Source organism: Dipodomys ordii, unplaced genomic scaffold (genome assembly GCF_000151885.1).
Source record: "Dipodomys ordii isolate 6190 unplaced genomic scaffold, Dord_2.0 Scaffold26, whole genome shotgun sequence".
NCBI lineage: Eukaryota > Metazoa > Chordata > Mammalia > Rodentia > Heteromyidae > Dipodomys > Dipodomys ordii.
Window position 1 is genome coordinate 14,621,197 of NW_012267242.1, and position 24,570 is coordinate 14,645,766.

Here is a 24,570-nt window from a genome sequence, read left to right on the forward strand (position 1 = left end):
GGGAGCCTGGGCCTCCCGCAGGACCAGGTGCGCACCCCCCCCCCCCCCGCCTTCGATCCACACAGCTCCCAGGCAGCCGACGGCTGGGCGCTGGGTGCGCGGGGTGGGAGAGGTTTGTTTACTAAAAGTGAGTGGCGGGGAACGGGGCGGGGAAGGGAAAATCCCGGCCCGCTCGTTCCCGCACTTTCCCTCCGGCACCGCGAGACCTGGCCTCCCAAACCGTGGCCGGCCGCGGATTGGCTGCTGACGGAGAGCCTCCCCCCACCGCCGCGATCGCGCGGAGGCGGAGCGTGGAGGGAGAAGGTGCGAAGGCGAAGAAGGCGGGGAGCAGAGGAGCCGTCGTCCAGTCCTGCATTTACCCAGCTTGCAAGAGGATGGATGCCCCACAAGTTTCCAGGCCCGGGTCTGCACAGCGAGGGGTGGCTGCACGGGCCCAGGTTGGAGGCAATTGTGGGAATTGTCCCCATTCCACAGGGTAGTGTGAGGGAGGGTGCGCTGCTGTAGCCGGGGCGTGAGGCCTGCTTGCGTCTGGGAGGAACTGGAGTGGGAATCAGGACACTTGGAGGGTAATTGCAGCTCAGCAAAAAAAAAAAAAGTTTGGGGTGTTAGCACCTCTCCACCCCTCCCGCCCCATTGATGCTGGTTGCTTTTTAGCTTAAAAACTAAGCTTAAACTTAATTTCTATACCTGGAGTCCTTTCAGTTCAAACAAACAAAAACTGCTGGGCTTACACGAGCTTGAGCTCGTTCTAAATCCTCCAGTACAAGCCATGGAAACAGAACTTTCCTGGACCAGTGTCAGTGAGGAACTCAAGCTGACCATCCTTGAAAATACTGGTTGACTTACTAAAGAAGAAAACAAAAGAGTTTTATGAAAATCTAATTTACACACCATAAAATTCACGCCAAATAAAATTTTAGCATATTCATTATGTTTGCGATTATCACCACGAACTAATTTTAGAATATCTGCACCTCCAAAAGAAAAGTGATCATTAGCAGTTAACTCCTCATTGCCTTCCTGCTGCTCTAATCTTAAAGAGCTACTAATCTACTTTGTTTCTACCCTTTTGTCTGTTCTGGAAGTTTCATGTAGTGTAATTAAAATAATATACAGCCTTCTGATTCTATCTCCCCCCTCCCCCCTTTTAGTCTCTGTTTTGAAATTCGTCCCTATTGTAGCATTGATTGACACTTTATTCCTTTTATATTTCCCAGTAATATTCCCTGGTAGGATATACCACATTTTGTGTCCATTGCTGATAAACCTTTTGATTGTGTCCACTCTTTGGATATTATAAACAATGCTGTTGTGAATATTTGTGAATAGGTGTACGTGGAGCTATGTTTGAATTTCTTGAGTAGCAGGTACCCAAAGTGGAATTGCAGGATCACAGGGTAATTCACTGGTTAACATTCTGAGAAACTGCTAAACTCTTCCAAAGTGGTCACACCATTTTACATGACCAAAAATATGAAGGTTGCTACTTTTCTTTTCTTTTTTATAACTGGATGCTATTTGTTTTACTTTGAAAAAATCCACTATGTTTGTATGTGTGCATTAAATAAATATATATTTACATCTCTTAAACTGCAAATAAGACAGTTATCCAGACCAAGTAATAGAGTAGAAGGGAGGTAGTGACTTTGGAAAAAAATAAGCTTTTGAAAAAAAATCTCTCTCTTTTGTGGGAGGATTATTTCTGGGATTTATATTCAGGGCTTTCTGCTTGGGAGGAAGGTGCTCTAACACTTGAGCCACAACCCAAGTCCTAAGAAAAGTATCATTCAGAATGTGGGCTGCTCTTTTGTTTGGGATATCTTGGTGTCTGCCCTGTCTCCAAAATCCCTATACACTTTCAAAGATAACCAAGAAACTGTGATTAACGGTCTATATCCCAGATTTTCTCCATAAACCACTGGGGTTTATTCATCCATTGCTAAGTCTTTTAATAATCTTAACCACTTTTGGTTTTTTTAGACTTATTTACAGCTAAAACAGTTGTTTCCTCCTACAGCTGGGAACAACTTCGAGAAAAGTTTCAGTTTTATTTTAATATTTAATGTTTTAATATATGCATATTTCTCCTGCAGCACTGGAAAAATACTGCTTTAGAACGATATGGATAACCTTCTTATCTGTAGGAATAGAACGAAGGTTGTGGACTCATAGGGCTGAGTTCTGTATCTTTTATAATTTGCAGCAAATCATATATCCTTGAGCTTGGGTTTGCCATGTTTATATGAGGGGAAGATAGGCTCGAGGTTCAGCAGGGGTTGGGCGGGGAGCGGTACAGCTCAGTGGTAGAGCATGTGCTTCTCCCTGGATTTGATCTCTAAGACCACAAAGATGAAGGAAAGGAAGCCAGTGCTCCATAAGAGTTGTAGCAAGGTGCAAATGAAAGCCATAACAATAAGCACAGTGAGTAACATTTATTGGGTTCTTAATCTGCAGCAGGTGCCTTAAGAGCAGCATCTCACTTTATTCTTGTAATCTATGGCATAGGTGCTTTGAGTCCCATCTTACAGATAAAACTTGCACAGCTGGATTGACAGCTGCATCTGTCTACCTCCCCATGCCTGTTCTTCACAGGCCAGCCATGGTTACAGAAGTTGGTAGGAGTTGTGGGACTTATGTTTCTGTTTGCTACGGGACTAAAATCAAGTTGTCAGCAGGGCTGTGTTCCTTCTGGTGGCTCTAGAGAGAATGCCATTCCTTGCCTTTTCCAGCTTCTAAAGGCTGTTCACATTCCTTAGCTGGTTTCTCCTTTTCTGTCTTCAAAGGTTGCAGCAGTGGAGGAGTCCTCATCAGTCATCACTTTAATCTTGCTTCTGTCTTTACATCTGTCCTTCTGCCTTTCTGCCTTCTACTTGCCAGGACCCCTGCGATTACATTGGGCCAATGGGGAGAATCTCTCTGCTGTAAGGTCAGCAACCTGAGTAGTTACTTTGATTTTGTCAGCAACCTTAATTCTCCCTGGCCACAAAACCTTAATATATTCTTATATCCTGAGGATTAGAATGCAGATTGCTTGCTAGGAGTGGGGGGGGGGCAGATGTTATCCTTTCTGCCACAGTATATGTTGAGTGGTTATGCAATGATGAATATTCTGGCATGCTTCTAACTGGTTGCTTGGCTTTGCAGGAGGTCTTCTTAGAAAGAACTTACCAAGGCAGCATGTAAGTCTCTGTATTGATAAGAAACCCTCACTCTTCTCTTTATCCTTTAATTGGAAATGAGAGACTCACAGACTTTTGTTTGGGCTGGCTTTGAACCGTGATCCTCAGATCTCAGCATCCTGAGTAGCAGGGTTACAGGCATGAGCCACTGATGCCCAGCTAGAGCTACTCTGTAATGTTTGACAGTGTCCAGAGCTTAAGAATCACCTTCTGCATCTCTGACCTGTTAATTCTAACTCTAATGTGCTGTGAGTGATTAGAAATCCTGCGGGAGGGCTCCTTAGCTGGAAAACTGACCCTGGGAGGAAGAAGGGAAGCCCTTTATCAGGAAAGGAGTTTGAAGATGTATGCAGAACAGCTTTTGTGTGTGAGTGTGGGTCCTGGGGCTTGAACTCAGGGCCTGGATGCTGTTCCTGAGCGTTTGTGCTCAAGGCTAGCACTCTACTACTTGAGACAGCTCCCCTTCAAGCTTTCGTTGGTGGTTAATTGGAGATGAGAGTCTCACAGACTTTCTTGCTTGGGCTGGCTTTGAACTGTGATCCTCAGATCTCAGCCCCCTGAGTAGCTAGGGTTACAGGCACGAGCCACTGATGCCAAGCCAGAGCTGCTCTGTAATGTCTAGCCTGTGCTTCTTTTTGTCTGGATCTGGGTTTGGGAGGTGCAGTAACAACACCTGTGTTTGGCAGGGCCTGGAACAGCCATGACTTCCCACCCTCTGCTAAACTACTGTGGAAGAATGAAGTGTTAGAAGAACAGAAATTCCCAGGTAAGTGAGCCTGGAGGTGTTGGTACTGGGACCTGTGCTCTGTAACCTGGATCTCCATTAATGATGACCAGTAACCTAGTTCGTGTTCAGGAATGGAACTTGGGATCTGCCTTGATACTGTCCTTCCTGTAGCCAGCCACTCCATTGCCTTTCACCTGCTAGTAGTGTAGACCTTGTGTGGTGCACTCAGTTTCATTCCTGTCTTCTGCATTCACCCTTTACCACCTCCGGTGGTCTAACATCCAGATGTGTTCATGGAACCACTCTGGTCAAGTCCTTCTCCTATATCTCCCAGCCAGTGTGAAGAAGCGTCTCCATGGTAGCACTGCTATCCTCTTTGTGTCTTACCTCACCACTCACCCTTGGGAAGTGAGCAGTCTAACTGTGCCTGATTCAGTGCTACTTTCCCAATGTGCTTGCTTTATTTTTATCTCTGTGTGTTTGCTTGTGCTGTACCCTCCACCTGAATTCCTTGAGGTTTTCCTCCCTTGCTCTTTCCCCTAAACTGGATGTAACTGTGGGAAGTTTAACCCCATTAGTCGTGAAGCACTTCCTAGTACCTCACTGAAAGCCTGGGTTACCCAAATTCAGACTGAATTCTCATCCTGTGCCACAAAGAGAGCTCCTGCTTTGAGAGAGAGAGATATGCAGGCTGGTACTGACTCCAGACCCCTGTAACCATGGATGGGTGTTTGCTAAGGGAGTGAGCAAGGTATCACTCTCAGTGTTCCCAGAGAGGAGTGCTTAGGGGAGTGGTATGTATGAATTCTTTTTTTAAACTTACTTTTAAGATGAATTTTATTGTGTGTATATAAGCTAGACAATATCATGCTGCCAGATACACATGTATAGTAAAATGGTTGCAGTAGTGGAACAAATTAACATAGACCTCATCTTATAGAAACCCATTTTCCAACCCCTGAAGCAAAAGCATGTACTCTTACCTAGTAGCAGAAATCTTGAATAGAACACACCACACTCTGTAGTTGTGCCTTAGATCTTTCTGCTTTATTCAGTATACTACCCTGCTACTTTGTGTTCTTTGACCTGTGTTTCTACCTCCAGACTCTACCACTGTTTTATTCTATATGTTTGTGACTTCTATTTTTTTCTTTTTTCCTCCCCCCCCCTTTTTAAATGATGGTATTAAGGCTTTTGAACTCAAATTCTGGTGCTGTCTCTTACTTATGTGTTTTTGCTCAAGGTTGGCACTCTATCTTGAGCCACAGCTCTACTTCTGGCTTTTTGGTGTTTAATTGGAAATAGGAATTTCATGGACTTTTCTGCCTGGGATGACTTGTTTCACTTGCCATAATGTTCTCTTTTACAGTTCATGTTGGGACAGATAGCAAAATTGTCTTTTTTCAAAGACAGAATAATATCTATAAAGTGTGTGTGTACAGGTGTGTGTGCTCACACATGCACATTTACATGCAAGAAAATGCCATAGTTTATCCATTCATCCATTAATGGATACCGAGGTTTTTTCGTACCTTGGCTTGTACTACACTGAATATAAGAGTGTAAATGTCTCTAAGAGGTGGTGCTTCTATTTCCTTTGGGAATAGAAAAGGGATTTCTGGGGCTCTGTGAATTTAATTTTAACACCAAAGGAAACAAGAGTCTCTTATGGTTCCAACTTCTTTAAATCTTCCTCCTTCCTTTCTTCCTCTTCTTCATTCTCTTTCTCCACCTTCTTCTCCATGCTAGGGACTGAGCCCAGGGTTTTATGCATGCTAGACAAGCATGCTATCACTGAGCTGTACCTCTGGACCATGCCTGTCTTTTTAATGCTGTTTTTCTTCCCAGGATGCAAGAGGAGAGAGACCCAGGTCTATGTGGGCAATCTTCCACTGGATGTCTCTGAGGTATTCTTCATGCCTGGTGATAGATGCTGCCCACTCCCCTGGCTTTCCTGTATACCTTATTAACTTGCTGGTAGTCTAATGGTGCCAGTTCCTGAATACCTCTGTGAGTTATGAAGGTTCAGACAGTCCTTACTAGTGACTTGGGTGACCAGTGGTCAGTCTTTAAGCCCAGACTTTTGGGTATCCACATGTCAGGTCAGTCCACTTGTCTCTATATGCCAACTAAAGAGAAATGGTGAAGGACAGAAAAAGAGGTTTATTATGTGGCTTGGGCAGCCAGGAAGATAGTGTGTCTGTTCATCTTTAGCCACCTTTGGGGTACAGACATGAGCTAAATTTTAATAGATAGAGAACTATTAGTGATACCTAAGAAAGGGTGAGTTTCTACCAGATACAATTCAATATTCAAAGGTAATAATTTACTAATGTAAATCTTGATAATTTAAGGAAAAGACTAAATACCCTGCTTTATTTTTTCAGGATAAACTCTAGTCAGTGAAAGGTTTTTGTTTTTGTTTTTGATAATACTAAGATTTGAACTCAGGGCCTTGGTAGGCAAATGTTCTACCATTTGAGCCCCACGAGATAGGGTCTCTGGTTTTTGGCTGAATTGGCCTCAGATTCTGGTCCTTCTACCTATGCTCTCTATATAGCTAGGGCTACATGAAACCACCATGCTTGTTTTGTTTGTTGAAATGAGCCCTCACTAACTTTTACCTGAGCTAGCCTTAGACTACAGTCCTCTTGATTTCCACCTTGTGAGTAGCTGAGATTACAGATGTAAGCCACTATGCTTGGCTGAGAGAAAACTCTTTACAGAAGAACTCTAGCTCATAAATCTAGAAGAAATGATAGAATTGGGAAATTCCTATTTTGTTAACACCCAGTAAAATGACTGTTTGAGACAGGGGTTATATGAGCACTCTTAATTGACAGGCAGCTTTGTGATGGAATGAATAGTTTATTATCATGTGAACTTAACTGATTAATTTCAGCATTCCTGAAGGTGAGACGTGAGATCTAAGTCCCTGAAGTGATTAACTATGAACCCATATCATCTGTAAAGTATTCTAGGCAAAACAGTTAACACCCTTAACCTATGTTATTTATAGGAATGATAGGAAATAGGATATCAGGTTAGTGCTGCCCAGAAGAAGCTGTACTCTTGTCTACACAAGTATAGCTGACCTGGTTTCTATAACAATTTTCAATTGAAAATTTTCACACAGGCAGCTGGGCGCTGGTAGCTCATACCTATAATCCTAGCTACTCAGGTGGCTGATATTTGAGGACGGGGTTCCAAGTCAGTCAGGATAGGAAGGTCTGTGAGACTTTTACCTTCAATTAACCACCTAAGAGCTGGAAGTGGAGCTGTGGCCCAAAGCTCAGGGAAGCACCCAGGCCTTGAATTCAAGCCCCATGACTGAGAAAATAAAAAGAGACATATAAACAATCTGGAAGAGATTTAAAGGCACTTAGAGATTGGATGCGAACTCACATCAGTAATCTCAGGAGGCGGAGATTGGGAGGATCCTGGCTTAAGACCAGCCTTGGTAAAAAGTACTTGAGACCACATCCCAGCAAGAAGGTGGGCATGGTAGCACCCATCTGCAACCCTAGCTATTCAGAGGCATAGGTAGATCTTGGTCCAAGGCCAGCCCCAGGCTGAGGGGAAGGATGGACTAGAGGCCCTATCTGAACAAAATAACTAAAATGATAAAAGGACAAGGAATGTGACTCAAGTGGTAGATCACCTGCTACTAGGTTCAAATCCCAGTCCTACCAAAAAGAGAAAAATAGATATTTAGTAAAGACAAGAGAAATGATAACCAAAAACCATTAGTAGACCTTTTTTGATTCTAATTTGGACAAAACCATAAAATATTTTTGAAATGATAAGATTTTTCTGTTGATAAGGAATTGTTCGTTTTCTTACTTTGATACTGGCATTGTGTCAAATAAGAAAAGTCTTTTTTTTTTTAGGTGTGTGCTGAAGTGTATAAAAGTACAGTGTTTAGATTTGTTTTAGACATTCCAGCAAATGTGCTTTGCAGAGAAAGATGGCTAGCAACTCACTTTCACAGTAACTGAGCCATCTTATAGAAGAACTGAAGCCTGGTTCCCTCTGATCCAAGCCTCCAATGGCTTCCAACTGCTTCTTCTCCCTTCTCTGTCTTTGTGTTGCTGTCCTGTACGTACATGTCCTTTACCTTCTCTATTAGCTCTCGTGTGCAGCATTAGCTTCTGGCTGGACCTCTACCCTGCCGTGGGCCTTTGTTGCTGCTATGCCCTCAGCTCAGTATGTTCTGCTACTGCAAAACAGAGATGTTCTATGAAGGTCCCTTTTTTGAGGGAGTGAATACTGAGGCTTGAACTCAAGACCTCCCAGAAATTCCTTTTTGGTTGCTTCTGAGCAGAAGGTATGCACAGTTTTGTTGGGGTAGGGTACTGATAGGTAGTAGAGGAAGGGAGCAGAGGTGGCTGTGTCAGGAGGACCGCAGGAACATTGCAGGTAGGACTGGCGCAGAGTGCAAAGTACAGAAGGGCAGAGTTAGGTGTGTTGCCAGAGAGGAGTAGAATATTAGGGTCTGTTGGATCTCAGCCCCGAAGACGGGTTGGAGAGCTAAAAGTGTGAGCAGAAAAGATGGTGGAGGATTGAGAGGGGAAGGCTTGAGTGGCTCTGGATGGCTTGGCCATAGCCAGTGACCGAGGCACTGGTCAGGGATAGAGTGTGCTCTAAGAAATAGGATGCTGAGGTGGTGGGCCAGTAGTTTCTATTCTGTGTGCCCTGATTTTTATCACTCCACAAAATTTAAAACACACATACTCATGTTAGCCCTTATAGCCCTGATACTGCTTAGGTTATGCCATATAAAAATGATTGGTATTGGATCATTTTTTTGCCTGCAGAAGTATCAGTTTCAGCCAGGTGCCGGTGGCTCACACCTGTAATCCTAGCTACACAGAGACTGAGATCTAAGGATTGGGGTTAGAAGCCAGGCTGGGCAGGAAAGCTCATGAGACTCTTATCTTCAATAAACTACTCAGAAAAAGCCAGAAGTGGCACTTTGGCTCAAGTGGTAGGGTGCTAGCCTTGAGCAAAAGAAGCTCAGACACAGTGCTCAGGCCTTTCAAGCCCCAGGACTGGAAAAAAAATATCAGTTTGACATGATTCTAATTCCTAATTTTTGCTGCCTCAGACAGAGTGAAGTTGGTTGAACACGTTTGCATAGACAAGTCTGTATGTCTGGGGTCTGACCTAGGTGTGGCAACCTAGGGCCATATAGCAAGCTTGACCAGAGTGAGGAGCATTTTGCACACCTGCTAGCAGCACCATCCTCACGTGTTCTTGGTAAAGTCCAGCTGTCAGTGGCTGCTAGTCTGATGGATGTGAAATTATGTAGCAAGTAAGTGACTGTAGTAGCTGCCTTGCCAAAGTCAGTGGTTCTTTGATGATAATATTGTAATTAGTGGCAGGCTGTACGTCCCATGAGCAGTATGGCCAGCAGTGATTGACTGAAAATGATGTTAAGTGGAATAGTTATGAAGGTACAGCAGGAGTGATGATCCTATAGTAGATGTCCCTTGCTCATGTTTTGGTGGTAGGTTGATGGATAATACTTCTTTTCTTATCTTCATTTTAATATTTCTATAATAAATATTAATGGTTTTATAATTAAAAAATCCTAAGAAGTTGTTTTCATTGATTAAAATGAGATGTAAATGAATCCCTATGGGCACAAGGCAATTTTAACTTAATGTACCAAGTCTTCTGCAAATCTATAAACAATTAAAAAATTAAACTGTTAAAGAGCATAAGAGAAAAAGTTTCAATTAGGGCTTGCCTTCAGATTTTAAGATTTTTTTTGAGGGGGGTGGTCTGGTCATGGGTCCTGAACTCTGGGCCTGGGTGCTGTCCCTCAGCTCTTCAGCTCAAGGCTAGCACTCTACCACTTGAGCCACAGCACCACTTCCGGCTTTTTTATTTTCTGCTTATGTGGTGCTGAGGATTCGAACCCAGGGCCTCAGGCATGCAAGGCAAGCGCTCTACCACTGAGCCAACTTCCCAGCCCCAGATTTTAAGATTTTTTTAAATTACGGCTCTTAACAGTAATAGTGTCTGCTGATGGGGTGCCCTCATTGATGACAGTGGGTGGAGATGTATTTGTTCATGTGTTGGGGGTGGCCTCACACTCAAGCACATTTTCAGAAAATGTGTTTCCTGAATCTGCTGGGTGCCAGGAGGGAGTAGTTTTTTGTTTTTGTATTTTTTGTTTTTACCTTGGCTGTATATTAGAATTATCTGGGGAACTTAAAAAAAAAATCATTAGTCCCAACCCCAGCGTTCTGATTTTGTTCATCTGGGATGGGCTAGCCTTTGCATTGGTAGTTAAAAAAAAAAAGAAGAAAAAAAAAACACTAATAACTTCCAAACTGAATCTTGTCTGAAGTTAGAATTGAGAACCACTATTATATAACCAACTTTCTATAAAGGATGCACAGTATTTTTTTTTTATTTTGTGGGGAGGTAGTGGTGTTTAAATTTAGCACCACATGCTTTCTAGACAGGCAGTCTTATTACTTGTGACACTTCGCCAGCCCTTGTTGATTTAGCTTATTTTTCAGGTGGGATCTTATGCTTCTGCCTAGGGGAATCCTTGGACTGATCTCCTCTGTAGCTAACATATAGTCAGATAGGAAATATTCTATACTCTGAATGCCCTGTGCCTCTGTTAACTCAGCCCATATAGAATGAATGGATCCATAGGTAATCAGTAAATTAATGTATGTAGTTAGGTTTCTTTTTCTGTTCTTTTTTTGCCAGTCCTAGGGCTAGAACTCAGAGCCTGGACACTGTCCCTGAGGTTTTATTTTATTTTATTTTTCAATTTTATTGTAAAGGTGCTGTATAGAGGGGTTACAGTTACCCTTGAATTTTTTTGATGAAGGCTAATGCTCTACCACTTGAACCACAGCAGCTCCACTTTTGGCTTTTTAGTGGTTAATTGGAAATAAGAATCTCACAGATTTTCCTGTCTGGACTTACCTACTCAGCCTGCTGAGTAGCTAAGATCACAGGTGTGAGCCACCAAGGCCAGATGATTTTTCAGTAAAACTTTATTAACACAAACAAGGTAAGCAGGCTGTATTAGCCCCAAGATTTGTGGTTTCCCAATACCTGCTTTAATAATAGGAAAATAGTATTTTACCATTTTTAATAATGGTAAAACCTGAGACAAAATTAAGAGGGTGTTAGTTTGTTTGAAAAAGAGTCTTACTGTGTAGCCCAAGCTACCGTCAACTCAGAATACTTTTGCCTCCCATCCCCAAGGCATATACCTCCACACTGATTTTTTTTTTTTTTGCATGATGCAATAGAAAGAAAGTAGAATTTAGAGTTAAGGTTCTGAGTGCAAGTTCTAGCTGTGAATTGGTTCTATAATCTTAGGGAAGTCACTTAACCTTTTTTTAATGCCTCTGTGATAAGTGCAGTAATAATATATACTTCTCTGGGTGGTTATGAGGACCAGCTAGCATAAAGTATATGAAAGTACTTAATAAACTGAAAATGCAAGCTGTTCTTGTAAGTTGCTTGTTGCTTAGCATCTTGTAGATTCTAGTATAATAAACATTAAATATTTAAAGGTAAAGCATATTAAAAAACTGGAATTTAAATCCATTGTAAACGTGAAACCCAAGGAAAATTGATTATACACAATGCATTTTTATTTTCTTCCACTAACAAAATAACTTTAGATGGATGAAATCTGCTTTTAAAAGAAGATGGCATAGAGGCTGGGAATGTGGCTTAGTGGTAGAATGCTTGTCTAGCATGCATGAGGCTCTGGCTTCCATTCCTCAGCACCACAAAAAACAAAAAAAAATTATTTACAAAAGAAGATGGTATAAAAACACATTTCCAAAATGGGGTTTCCAGGGAAGAATGAATTGTCATCATGGTTGTGAATTTTGTATCCGTAATGTGCTGGTAGGGAGCTAAGGAAGGAGAAAACATCAAAGGTGCAGGTAGGGGTTGAAGGAGCTGAGGCCCAAGGAATGCCAGACAGTGGACACTGGGTAGCACCTATGACCTTCAGGGAAGCTCTTTCCTTAGCAGAGGAGGGAAGGAAGTGAACTGCACGCAGTCGGGAGAAAGTGTGTGGGAGGAAACAAGATAGGGAAGAGGTAGGGACTACCTAGTTTGGCAGAAAAGAGAGGGTGTGGTTCTAAAGATCATTAGAGTGACAGACATAGGTTGAGAAGGGATGGAACTGGAGCTCACTGGTGAGGGGAGGCAGCTTGATGAAAGATGAAGAGTGGATGGGGCATGAGTGTGAAGAAACATACAGGGATGGAAAAGGTGACCACATCCCTGGGCAGTGGAGGCCAGACTATGATTGAGAGCATTGGGGAGGAGGTCTGCAGAGCTGAGGAAGTCACTTCCTCTGGGGGGACCTGCCCTGACCACCTCCTTTCCTCCAGATCTTAGTTCAGTACCCACACAGGATGTACTGTTCTGTGGAATTTACCATCCTGCAAGGAAATGATCAGTTCATTGATTGTATTATCTCTCCCCTCTCACCTGCTGAGATTCACTGAAAGCAAATACACTGTTCTGTCTGTTTCTGTGTTGACAGCATGTAGCATAAAACCTGGCACATGAGGCACAGAATAGCTTCCCTTCATATATACGTTCAACTGAGTGCAGATTGGCTGGTTGGGGAATCTAAGACTTTAGAACTACTTGTAAGTTACGTCACCAGCTCTTTCTCTTTTAAACCCTGCCGTTGTAGGAAGAAATTTTCTCCCTTCTAAAGGACTATAATGCTCTCCAAGTCTGCAGAATCCAGAACGGCTGCAAATGGTAATGACTGTTCTTCCTTTGTTTGCTTTGGGAAGTAACTCCTTTCCTCTGTCCATTTGCTGATGCACTGGTGTTGCAGGCTAGCCTAGTAACTCCCAGATCCACACCCACTGATCTGGCAGAGTGACATCTGGGAAACCCCCTTTCCATATTTAACCCTGTGGCTCAGCAGCCAATACTGTCTTGTCAGTACAGCCCTAGTTTAACAGTCTTTAGACCAAGGTATATTTTTGTTGTATTCTTGCTCCATTTTTTTACTTGAGGTGGGGGATTAAACCACTCTCAGAGTCAGATGCCAGTGGTTCAGGCTTGTAATCCTTGCTACTTAAGAGCGTGTGATTGGGAGGATTGTGGTTCGAGGCCAGCTCAGGCAGAAAAGTTCATGGGATTCCCTACTCAATGGAGAGCTGGACATGGTGGTGTGCTCCTGTTATCCTAGCTACTATGGGAAGCCAAACATAGGCAGATCACACTCAGGCACTCACCCCCAGGAACTCACACTCAAGCAGGAAATGGGGCCATATTTCAAGATTAACTAGCATAAAAAGGAATGAAGGCATAGTTTGGTGTTAAGAGCATCTGCTTAGCAAGGGATGCCTTGAGTACTCTTAAAAAAAGATCCTCAAAAGTTTCAGGCACCTGTGGCTCATGCTTGTTATTGTAGCTACTCAGGAGGTGGAGATCAGATGATTGTGGCTCAAAGTCAGTCCAGGCAGCAAAGTCTGTGACATTCTTATCTCCAATTAACCACCAAAAATCCAGAAGTGGAGCAAGGGTCAAGTGCTAGAGTGCTAGTCTAGAGCAAAAAAGGGTCTCTGTCCCTGGCCCTGAGTTTGAACACACAAGGCACATATGCACGCATACACACACACATAATCCCTCAAACCAAAAAAGACTTCAAACCCACAAACATACCATAAAATATGACATGCTGATAGTCAGTTCATTTCTTCTGATTGTCAGACCAGGCCCAGTGCTCAGTCCGGATCTGATTCTGGTCTGTCTGTGTGTCCTGTCCATCGCTGCAGAAGAGCATCAGAAGATGGCTCTGCAGCTCCTTCCTGATGCTGCCCTGCAGTTCTGATCTGCTCTTGAGCTCTGCTCATAGCTGCCCTCTCTCTCCTTCCTTTTCAGCTTTGCATTTGTAGATCTGGGATCCATGGAGAATGTGGCACTTGCAATCCAGGAGCTGAATGGCAGGCTCTTTCATGGCAGAAAATTGTTCGTGAATACAAACAAGAGGATTCACAGAAGGACCCCTAAGGTGGCCCAGTGGCCCCAGGAGCTGCAGGTAGGTCTTCTGGCCTCTCCATGCTTGGATCACCTTGTTTTCATTCCTCAGAGCTGGGCAGTCTTTGGTCTCAGTTTCGTCATCCTCCTTTGGTTCTTTCTAGCTACAGAGAAGTCAGGGCTTTAGTGAAACTTGAGGAGTTTTGACCTCTAGGAGCAAAGTCAGGTGCAGAAAACTTAGAATTTCAAACAAAAGTGAATCTGTATTCTTTGCAAGGACAAAAGAGATCATGAGGTAGTCCAATCAGGACTTTTCAATCTGGAATATTGAAATTCAGGTTTTAGCTTGTTTACAGTAGCAAACATTAATTGAGTGTGTGTTTGCACAGCCTGATTCTGGCTGCTGGTGTGGAGCATAAGACAACGATGAGTAAAATCTGGAAGGCAAACATTGCCAAGTATGAGGTATGGGGAGGGGCTTTGGGGAGCAGTACCTGGAGGTGGCAGAGAAGGGGAGGCCCATACCTGATCTTCAGGAACTTTCCTCACAAGAGAGGCCCTCTTGAAAGGGATCCCCATTTCAGAGCCTGAAGTGGCTGTATTACAGAAATTGGAATGCAGTGGATTATACCTGTTAGCTATCTGTTTTTCTTTCTGGTGGAAGAAGTCAGGACAAGGTAGAGACCAAGGTTGGTCTGGGGTCCCCTTCATGTTATCAGGGATCAGGCAGGGAGAAGAAGAGAAGACATGGTAGAAGCACATCTCAGAAGCCTGAGTACAGTACTACTGGTGTTCATTGGGTAGGATTGTGACTCCTGGCCTTCCATGCAAAGGCTGGAGGTGTGGTCTTTAAAGACAGGCATATAGTTGGGGTTCTCTCAACAAGGAAGAAGAGAGATATTTTAATTTGCACATGACCCTGTAGCTAACAGGGCATCTACAAAGCTGGAGAAGTTGGAGATGGGAGCAGAGAGATGGGTTAAAATTACCACAAGAAGATTATCAGATGGTTCTTCTTGCTAGTTCCAAACTGTTTTTTACCCGTTCTCTTTAACTTCTGCTCTTTCAAAGGGCAGACTGTCAGATTATCCCACCAGCTCACCTTGGTTGCAGTCACCAATATTCTTTGCCAGGACCCTTTGTCACTGAAACTGAAGTGTCTGGCTCACCATTTTTCTTGGATCATCACCCAGATTCAGTGTCTCTGTGGATGATTTCCTTACTAGACCATTGTACCTTTCATGATCTAGATTTCATGGTCTAGTTTCTCATTTTTCTAGCTATATTTCAGATCTTGTTATTGCTTACAACCAGGCATATCCAAAATATCTCAAGTATCTCATTGGATAACCCCCATCTATGAAGGTCTCTTTCTTCAGAAGAGTGATTCTCAAATTTTAACAAGCATAGAAGCAACCTAGAAGTTTGTTAAAACAGTTTTTTTGTTTTTTGTTTTTGTTGGTTGTGGGGCTTGAACTCTGGGCTTGGGTGCTGTCCCTGCGCTCTTCAGCTCAAGGTGAGCGCTCTACCGCTTGAACCACAGCACCACTTCCAGTTTTCTAGTGGTTTATTTGAGATAAGAGTCTCACGGACTTTCCTGCCTGGACTGGCTTTGAACCATGATCCGCATATCTCAGGCTCCTGCGTAGCTAGGATTGCAGGCGTGAGCCACTGGCACCTGGCATTAAAACAGTTTTCTAGGTCAAGTGTGGTGGTTCACACTTGTAATCTTAGTGCTCAGGAAGCTGAAACAGGAGGATCAGGCGTTCCAGGCCAGTCTCGGATACACAGAAAATCCTTTTTCTTGTGAACTAGCCTTTCTAGGGTCTCAAGTGGGCCTTCAGGGTGTTCTCTGGTCAGGTGGGAACACTATCGTCTCCCCACTATTGGATCTTCCGATGTACAGTTCCTCTCTGGTTCTTCCCCCAGGTCTGACAAAATTTGTTCTCCAGGCTTCTCAGAACATGCCCTGCACTTGGACCACTTAGAATTCAGCTAAGGAGGTGACTCTCTAGATTTCTGGGACTTCTATGTGGCTCCTTCTCCTGGAACTCTGTCCCACAAACTTCTGTCACATGAACTTCTATTGTTTTTGTTTGTTTGTTTGTTTTTGCCAGTCCCAAGACTTGAACTCAGGACCTGGGCACTGTCCCTGAGCCTCTTTGTGCTCAAGGCCTGTACTCTATCACTTGAGCCACAGGACCACTTCCCTGAAACTTCTATTCTTGCTGCCAAGTGAGAGTGCTAGTTTCTGCTTGGACTCTGCTTCCCTTTGCTGTGGTTTGTAAAAATCCTCAGGCAAAAGGCCAGAGTGAATGAGGAGTGAGGATATATATATATATATATATATATATATATCCAAAATATGTAGTTATATTAATTACATATATAGTGTGTGTATAGTGTGTATATGTATGAAAATGGTATAATGAGATCCACTATAAACTTGGAGGGAAGGAGAGAATGACTAATTTGGATTGTATGAGTTTGATCCAAATATAGTACAAACATGCTAAGTATATGTGTGTATGTAAGTTTAACAATGAAACCCCTTTATGCAATTAATTTAGGCTACTTTTTTATTATTGTGAAAATACTGTACAGAGGGGTTATAATTACATGGGCAAGATAATAAGTACATTTCTTATCAAGCATTGTAGCCTCCTCCTTTGTTTCCCCTTCCCATCCCATTCTTCCCCCCCCAACCCTTCTCCCCCCACCCCCACCAAAGTTGTAAAGTTTGTTTTCGACATGACTTGTATGTCTCATTGTTGCAGTGGGTCCACCTGTATCCCTATTTAAACAATTTGTTTTTTCCCTTCCCCTCCACAAATTATAACAACATCAAATACAATGAAAGCAGGGCTTATACCCTGGGGGAGGGACATACAAAGCAACAAAGAAATCATCTTATAAATGTGTTAGAAACAATCGCATGAAAGAAAAAAACATTTGAATACATATCTTAGGGTTCATTTCCCTAACATCAATTTATCTGACCTTTTCTGCTTGACTCAGACATATACTAGTTATTGCAAATAAGGGAAACCATGGGACCTATGTTTCTTAGGCTACTTTTTTTTTTTAAGAAACAAAATTTTGATTTTGAATGATCTTTTTTTTTTTTTTGGCCAGTCCTGGGGCTTGAAGTCAGGGCCTGGGTACTGTCCCTGAGCTTCTTTTGCTTAAGGCTAGTACTCTACTACTTGAGCCATAATGCCACTTCCAGCTTTTTCTGTTCATGTGGTTCTGAGGAATTGAACCCAGGTCTTTATGCATGCTACACAAGCACTCTACCACGTTCCTAGCCCTGAATGATGTTTTTCTGCAGTTCTCTATTTTTAAAAATTTTATTTTAAGGGTGTTTTTAGTTGTTCATAAAAGTATTTTATCATGGCTTCCCTGAAGTATTTGTCAGGTAATTCTGACATGTGTGTCATTTTGGCGTTGGCAGCAATTGATTGTGTTTTCATTCAGTTCAATATCTTTCTGGTTCTTGGTATGACAGATGAACCTGGGCATTTTCTTCTAAGTTATGAGACTGGATTTTATTTCATTCTATTCTTCCTCTAGCAGTGAAGGGTGGAGTCCAGGTCCTCACTAGGCTGCCTTGGGTTGTGGAGGCTCCTGGTCACTGCTGTTTCTGGCTCATGGTTTCCACTGGTACATTGGTGGGAGTGGCTTTGTTGCCACTGTAGAAATTCCTAGCTCTTCACTGGACCTCCTCTGGTCTACCCCAGCAGGGATCAGGAGGGACTTATTCCTGTTGAGTGAGTGTGGACATCTAGGATTTCCATGTTGTCTCCGTTGATACCCAGGCTGGGTAGTGGGGGCCAGGGGAGGGAGGCTGGTTTTGTTATTGATACCACCAGGTATTGGGGTGGAAGGCTACGCTCCTGTTCTGCTTTTGCTGATGTGTATGGTGATGGGGTCACTTCTTTTGTGGTGTTTGGTTGGAGTAAAAGTTATACCCTAAAAGTTTTCTGTCTTATGAAGCAGTGTTCTTTCTAGCCTTTTAGCTTGAGAAAGAAGGCTTTGTTTTGTCTGTTCTTTTTGGCTTTTCTACGCTGCTTAGACTTCTCAGTTCTAAGTCTGGGATGTACAAGTTAAAAGGACACCCCAGAGAACTCATCACTATGCTGTACCTTGAGTTACCAGGTCTCTAGGTATTCTGCATTCTTCACTCTACCTCTCAGAATCCTTTTACGTTTGTCTTATATGCACCATCCATAGTGTTTAGTTTTATTTAGTAGAGGAATAGGAAGAGACATGCCTGTCCTACCTTACCAGAATGGAAGTTCTCAGAGTGGTTTAAAATTTTTTTTAATGGTTAAGCTGGGTGCTGGTGGCTCCTGCCTGTAATCCTAGCTACTCAGGAGGCTGAGATCTGAGGATCACGGTTCCAAGCCAGTCCAGGCAGGAAAGTCTGTGAAACTCTTATCCCCAATAAAGCACCAGAAAACCAGAAGTGGCGCTGTAGCTCAAGTGGTAGAGCGCTAGCCTTGAGCTGAAGAGCTGAGGGACAGTGCTCAGGGCCAGAATAAAAGACCCATGTCTGACAAAAAACAACAACAACAAAAATTAATGGTTGAAACAAACCAAGTGAATGATATTTATTGACAGATGATGGCGATGATACTGAAATTTCAGTGTCAGCTGAGGTGTAGTGTGGTGGCTTTCACTTGTAATTCCAGCACTCAAGAAGCTGAGACTGGAGGATCTCTAGAAATGTGGAGTCAAAAAACATGCTCAATGCCGGGCGCTGGTGGCTCACACCTGTAACCCTAGCTGCTCAGGAGGCTGAGATCTTAGGATCGCGGTTCAAAGCCAGCCCGGGCAGGAAAGACTGTGAGACTCCTATCTCCACTAAACCACCAGAAAACCAGAAGTGGCGCTGTAGCTCAAGTGGTAGAGCGCTTGCCTTGAGCTGAAGAGCTGAGGGACAGCGCCCAGGCCCATAGTTCAAGCCCCACGACCGACCAAAAAAAAAAATGCTCGAAGTATTTGTTAGCAGAAATCTATAAAGGGATGGGTAATAAAATGAAGCTGTAAACAAAAAAAAGAGGCAGTCTTAAGATCCAACCAGAGAAAGTTCTGGAATACTCATCTCAGCTGATGTAGGCAGGAAGGAAAAAGGAAAATTGAGATGTGTTTTAAAGAGCTATTCTCATTATCAAGTGAGAAAGCTGAGTTGACAATTCAAGGAAATGTAAGCAAATGGAAGTGGGAAAAGCAGCATTAATTCCTAGAGAAAAGGTTATGTAAGAATAAAAATAGCAGTAATGGTTACATGGACAATATCACAACACCAAAGGGTTTAAGTAGGGAGCCAAATGACTAGGTTTAACTAGTTTACATTAAAAAATCAAACTTATTGAAGTACTATGTATACTTCTTGAAGGATAATTTACTTAAAACGAAACCATTTTAGTGTGATTAGATGAATTTTGACAAATGTATATATGACTGTGTAACTACTGTCACTGTTATCCATAGGCCATCACAGGATTCTCTCATATCCCTTCCCATCAGCCAATATTGCCCTAACCCCTTGTGGCCCCAGGCAGGTACTGATACTCTTGCTATCTCCTTAGATGAGGTTTGTCTTCCCTGGAGGTCCCTGTGCACGGATCTCTCTCATAGGCTTCTTTCTCTATGTCTGGCTTCTTTCACCTGGTGGAATGTTACCAAGGTCAGCTGTTGGCTGCTTCTTCAGAATTCTTCATTTCTTAGTGCTATTCTACTATGTGGATGCAACCACCATTTATGTGTCCATCTATGTTTAAAGTTTAGGGTTTGAACACAGGGCCGTGGTTTACTTAGGCAAGCTTTCTGCCACTTGAGCCAGACCTGTAGACATAGATTTAAGTTTTCAGAGAACCCTATAGAGCCAAAGAGGAAGCAGAAAGACTTCAGCAGTCCAGTACAGGATGACAATGTCTTGAGGCAGTCCCAGTGATGTTCCTATGCATGCCAAGTTCATTCTCACCACAGGACCTTTGGAACTGCTACTGTCAGCCTGAAGGCTCTGCTGGTAGATGACCAGAGGCTTGGCTTTTTCAGTTCCCTCCAGCATCTGTTAAACTGTGATCTCCTCAGAGCTCTTCCTGAGACAATGCCCACCCCAGGCTTTCTCCATCCTTCTTGCCTGTTTCTTTATTGCCACTCCTCAACATTCCTCTCTGTAGACTTACCTTAGTGTCTACTGCTTCCCTGAGAATGTGAGCTTCAAGCTGGCAGGCAGGTACTTTAGAAATACTCGTAAAACAAGTGTGGACTCCCTGAGAACAGGGCCTATGCATTTTACCTTTTTTTTTTTTTTTTTTGTCGTGGGGCCTGAACTCTGGGCCTGGGCACTGTCCTTCAGCTCTTCAGCTCAAGGCTAGAGCTCTATCACTTGAGCCATAGCGCCATTTCTGGCTTTTTCTGTGTATGTGGTACTGTGGAATCGAACCCAGGGCCTCATGAATGCAAGGCAAGCACTCTTCCACTGAGCCACCTTCCCAGCGGGCCTATGCATTTTTATCTTTGTTCTTTTGTGCTTGGCACACAGAGAAGAGCAGGGCCAAAGCATGAGAGGGAGGGTTCAAGCTGTTCAATTCCCAGGAGGGTTCCCGTCTCAGGTGGCCCAAGGTTGCAGCTCCCCAAGTAAAGACTGGTTCAGAAGGTGGGGGCGGGGCTTGGAGGCTGCCACTGTCCTGCAAATCCAATCAGAGAAGTTTGCATCCCTGCTGAGTGGTGTGCAAGAATTTCTCCATGTGGGTACAAGGGACTGGGTGGGCCTCCAATGCCTGTGACCACTGACATTCACATACCCTGCAGCTTCTCTCTCAGTGCACAGGCTCTTACGGTAATTCTAGGGCAGGCCTAGCTCTTAAGAGTGCTTGACCAGTTGGTAGAAATGTTTCAAGACAAAGTGCAGGGATAACTAACAGCTGAGGACGGATCGAATGGTTTCTGTGTTGATAGCCACAATAGAACTTAATTTACAGGTGTTGGTTTGGCAGCTATTGAGACATCACCTTGACCCCCAAGGCTTCTGTGTGGCCATCCTTGTGTTGAAAACACATCCTGAAATCCGAGGTGTACTTTTGGGTGATGTTCTGGCTTTGACATTGGATGATAATTATTCAGAGTTTTCTCTGAAACTTAATTTCACAAACTGTCAAAGTGGGCTTATTTTTATTTCCTAAGTTATTAGAGAGTAATAGTTAAATCCAAAATGGTTTAAGATGTTTCTTTATTAGCAATTATTTTTAGTGTGAAGCCACTGCTGATACCTGGTTCTTGGGGTTGGTATTTAGAATTCTCTTAGGAGGACCTAAACCAAAGGATGTCACATATGCTGGCTACAAGAGGAGGCATATTATTAAGAGTCTGTTTACAGGTAAGCAAGCAAGGGAGCAAAGGGACTTAGTGTAGGTCACAGTAGCTAGCTTCACTGAGGTAAGGTCTTTCTCATTATTTTACTATGGCAATGTATTTAAATCCTGAAGTAGGTTCCCCTGTCCTCTTCTGCAGATGTAAACACTAAGCAACTTGCACAGTTATTGAGCCCAGAACTCACTTGGTTCTGGAACGGGCAGTGGAGCACACTTCAGAACTTGCACCTTTTTGTGTTTGACCTTCCTGGGACTTGAACTCAGAGACTGGGCATTGTGCCTGATTTTGTTTGCTCAAAGTTAGTGCTCTAGCACTGGAGCTACAGCTCCACCTCTGGCGTTTTGGTGGTTAATTGGAGATAAGAAAGTGTCTCATGAGTTTTCCTGCTTGGACTGGCTTTGAACCTTCATCCTCATAGCTCAGCCTCCTGAGCAGCTGGGATTATAGGCGTGAGCCACCTGGAAGGACTTGTACTTTTTTTTTAATTTTTAAATTTTTTTTATTGTGAAAATACGGAGGGGTTACAATTACATGGGCAAGATAATGAGTACATTTCTTATCAAGCATTGTAGCCTCTTCCTTTGTTTCCCCTTCCCATCCCTTCCCATCTCCCCGCCCCCCAACCAAGTCCTCACCCCCCCACCAAAGTTGTAAAGTTCATTTTTCGACATAATGACTTGTACATCTCATTGTTTCAGTGGGTCCACCTGTATCCCTATTGAAACAATTTGTTTTTTCCCTTCCCCTCCACAAATTATAACAACATCAAATACAATGAAAGCAGGGCTTATACCCTGGGGGAGGGACATACAAAGCAACAAAGAGATCATCTTATAAATAAGTTAGAAACAATCGCATGAAAGAAAAAAACATTTGAATACATATCTTAGGGTTCATTTCCCTAACATCAACTTATCTGACCTTTTCCGCTTGACTCAGACATATACTAGTTATTACAAATAAGGGAAACCATGGGACCTATGTTTCTTTGAGCCTGGCTTACTTCACTTAATATAATTTTTTTCCAAGCCTTTCCATTTCCTAACAAATGGGGCAATGTCATTCTTTCTGATGGAGGCATAGAATTCCATTGTGTATATATACCACATTTTCTTGATCCATTCATCTACTGAGGGGCATCTGGGTTGGTTCCATATCTTAGCTATGGTAAATAATGCTGCAATAAACATAGTCGTGCTGGTAGCTTTAGTATGGTCTTGTTTGTGATCATTTGGGTAAATGCCCAAAAGTGGGATTGCTGGGTCATAGGGGAGCTCTATGTGGAGTCTTTTTTTTGGTCGTGGGGCCTGAACTCTGGGCCTGGGCACTGTCCCTCAGCTCTTCAGCTCAAGGCTAGCACTCTACCACTTGAGCCACAGCGCCACTTCCAGCTTTTTTCTTTTTGCTTATGTGGTGCTGAGGAATTGAACCCAGGGCCTCATGCATGCAAGGCAAGCGCTCTACCACTGAGCCACCTTCCCAGCCCTATGTGGAGTCTTTTGAGGAACCTCCATACTGCTTTCCAAAGTGGCTGAATAAGTTTACACTCCCACCAACAATGTAGTAAGGTTCCCTTCTGTCCACATCCCCTCCAGCATCTGTTGTTATTAGAGTTCTTCATTATAGCCATTCTAACTGGGGTGAGGTGATATCTCAATGTTGTTTTGATTTGCATTTCTTTTATGGCTAGAGAGGTTGAGCATTTCTTCATGTGTCTATTGGCCATCCTTCTTTCCTCTTCAGAAAAGTTTCTCTGTAAGTCTTTCGCCCACTTATTTATTGAGCAGTTGTTTCTTTGAAGATTTGTTGTTGGGGGATTTAATTTTTTGAGTTCCAGGTATATTTTAGATATGAGACCCTTATCCATTGTATGGCTAGTGAAGATCTTCTCCCAGTCCGTGGGATTTCTATTGAGCTTGCTAGCTATGTCCTTAAGAACTTGTACTTTTAATCATCCTGTATACCCTTCTATTTCTTAACATTTGTTAAATACCATGTCCACAAGACATTAGTCCAACTGCTCACAGAAAAGTAAGTGCCAGTCATGGAACAGAAAGGAAAGAAAGAATTGTTTCATTCATGCAGTTGCCATGTATTTGGAAGTACATAATGTACATTGAGAATTTAGCATATACTAGACACTTTCTAGGCTCTATTATTGATTCAGACTCAAGATAATTGTCTGAAGATAAGTGTGACTCTTGTTTTTATGATGCTTGCATTACGGAGGAAAAAACTTATAAGAGACAAGAAAATGCCAGGTGATATTTAGTGTCAAAGAATTAAAAGATGATATAAGACTGGGCTCTATTACTTACATTTTGTATTCTCAGCTGCTGGGGAAGCAGAGAATGAGAGAATCACAGTTGGAGACCAGTTAGTGAGACCTCATTTTAACACAGTGCTGGGTGTGGCATGCATACCTGTTAGTCCAGCTCTGTGGGAGGATCGAAGTCTGAGGCATAACATGGGAAAACAATGTGAAAGCCCGTCTGAAAACTAAAGCAAAAAAGGGCTGGTTCATGCCTACAATGAATCCTAGCTACTCAGATCTGAAGATTGCAATTTGAAGCCAGCCAGGCCAGGAAAGCCTGTTAGACTCCTATCTCTGATAAACTACTAAAAACCCAGAAATGAAACTGTGACTCAAGTAGTAAAGTGCTAGCCTTGAGCACAAAACTTAGGGACAGTTCCCTAGGCCCAGAGTTTAATCCCCAGAACTGGCACAAAAGAAAGGGCTAGAGGTGTAACTCAAGTAAGTAGAGCACCGACTTAGCCTTAGTGAGGCCTTGAGTTCAAACCCAAGACCAAACTGCAAAAAAAAAAAAAAAGATGAATAAAGCCAGGCACTGGTGCACTGGTGACTGATGCCTATAAGCTTAGCTGCTCAGGAGGCTGAGATCTAAGGATCACAGTTTGAAGCCAGCCCAGGAGGAAAGTAGATGAGACTTTTATCTCCAGTTAACCCTCTCCTGCCATACCAAAAAAAGCCAAAAATGAGTTGGAGCTTAAGTGATAGAGTGCTAACCTTGAGCACAAAAGCTTGGGAACAGCACCTAGGCTCTGAGTTCAGGATTGGTGCGCGCGCGCGCGCGCACACACACACACACAATTAAATAAGTAAAAAATAATGTTTTGAAGAATGAAGGTTTTTCTTTCTTTTTTTTAGCTGTATTTGTTTTTATTTTTTATTTTTTTTATTGTGAAAATACTGTACAGAGGGGTTACAATTACATGGGCAAGATAATGAGTACATTTCTTATCAAGCATTGTAGCCTC

General features: G+C 43.0%; 1 protein-coding gene across 3 annotated transcripts in view; it reads left to right on the forward strand.

The window, feature by feature from the left end:
- The first annotated feature begins 185 nt into the window (after nucleotides 1–185).
- Tdrd10 (tudor domain containing 10) overlaps nucleotides 186–24,570 on the forward strand; it is a 39,858-nt gene continuing 15,473 nt past the window's right edge. For 2 of the 3 annotated variants that reach the window (XM_013015132.1, XM_013015134.1), the window contains exons 1-6: nucleotides 186–437; nucleotides 3,145–3,179; nucleotides 3,866–3,945; nucleotides 5,755–5,813; nucleotides 12,608–12,678; nucleotides 13,813–13,969. In XM_013015132.1, coding sequence (XP_012870586.1) covers nucleotides 375–437; nucleotides 3,145–3,179; nucleotides 3,866–3,945; nucleotides 5,755–5,813; nucleotides 12,608–12,678; nucleotides 13,813–13,969 — 465 coding nt within the window. In that variant the 5' untranslated portion in view covers nucleotides 186–374. Of the gene's footprint in view, nucleotides 438–1,316; nucleotides 1,322–3,144; nucleotides 3,180–3,865; nucleotides 3,946–5,754; nucleotides 5,814–12,607; nucleotides 12,679–13,812; nucleotides 13,970–24,570 lie in introns of those variants that run through there. The other variant, XM_013015135.1, reaches the window with a different exon arrangement.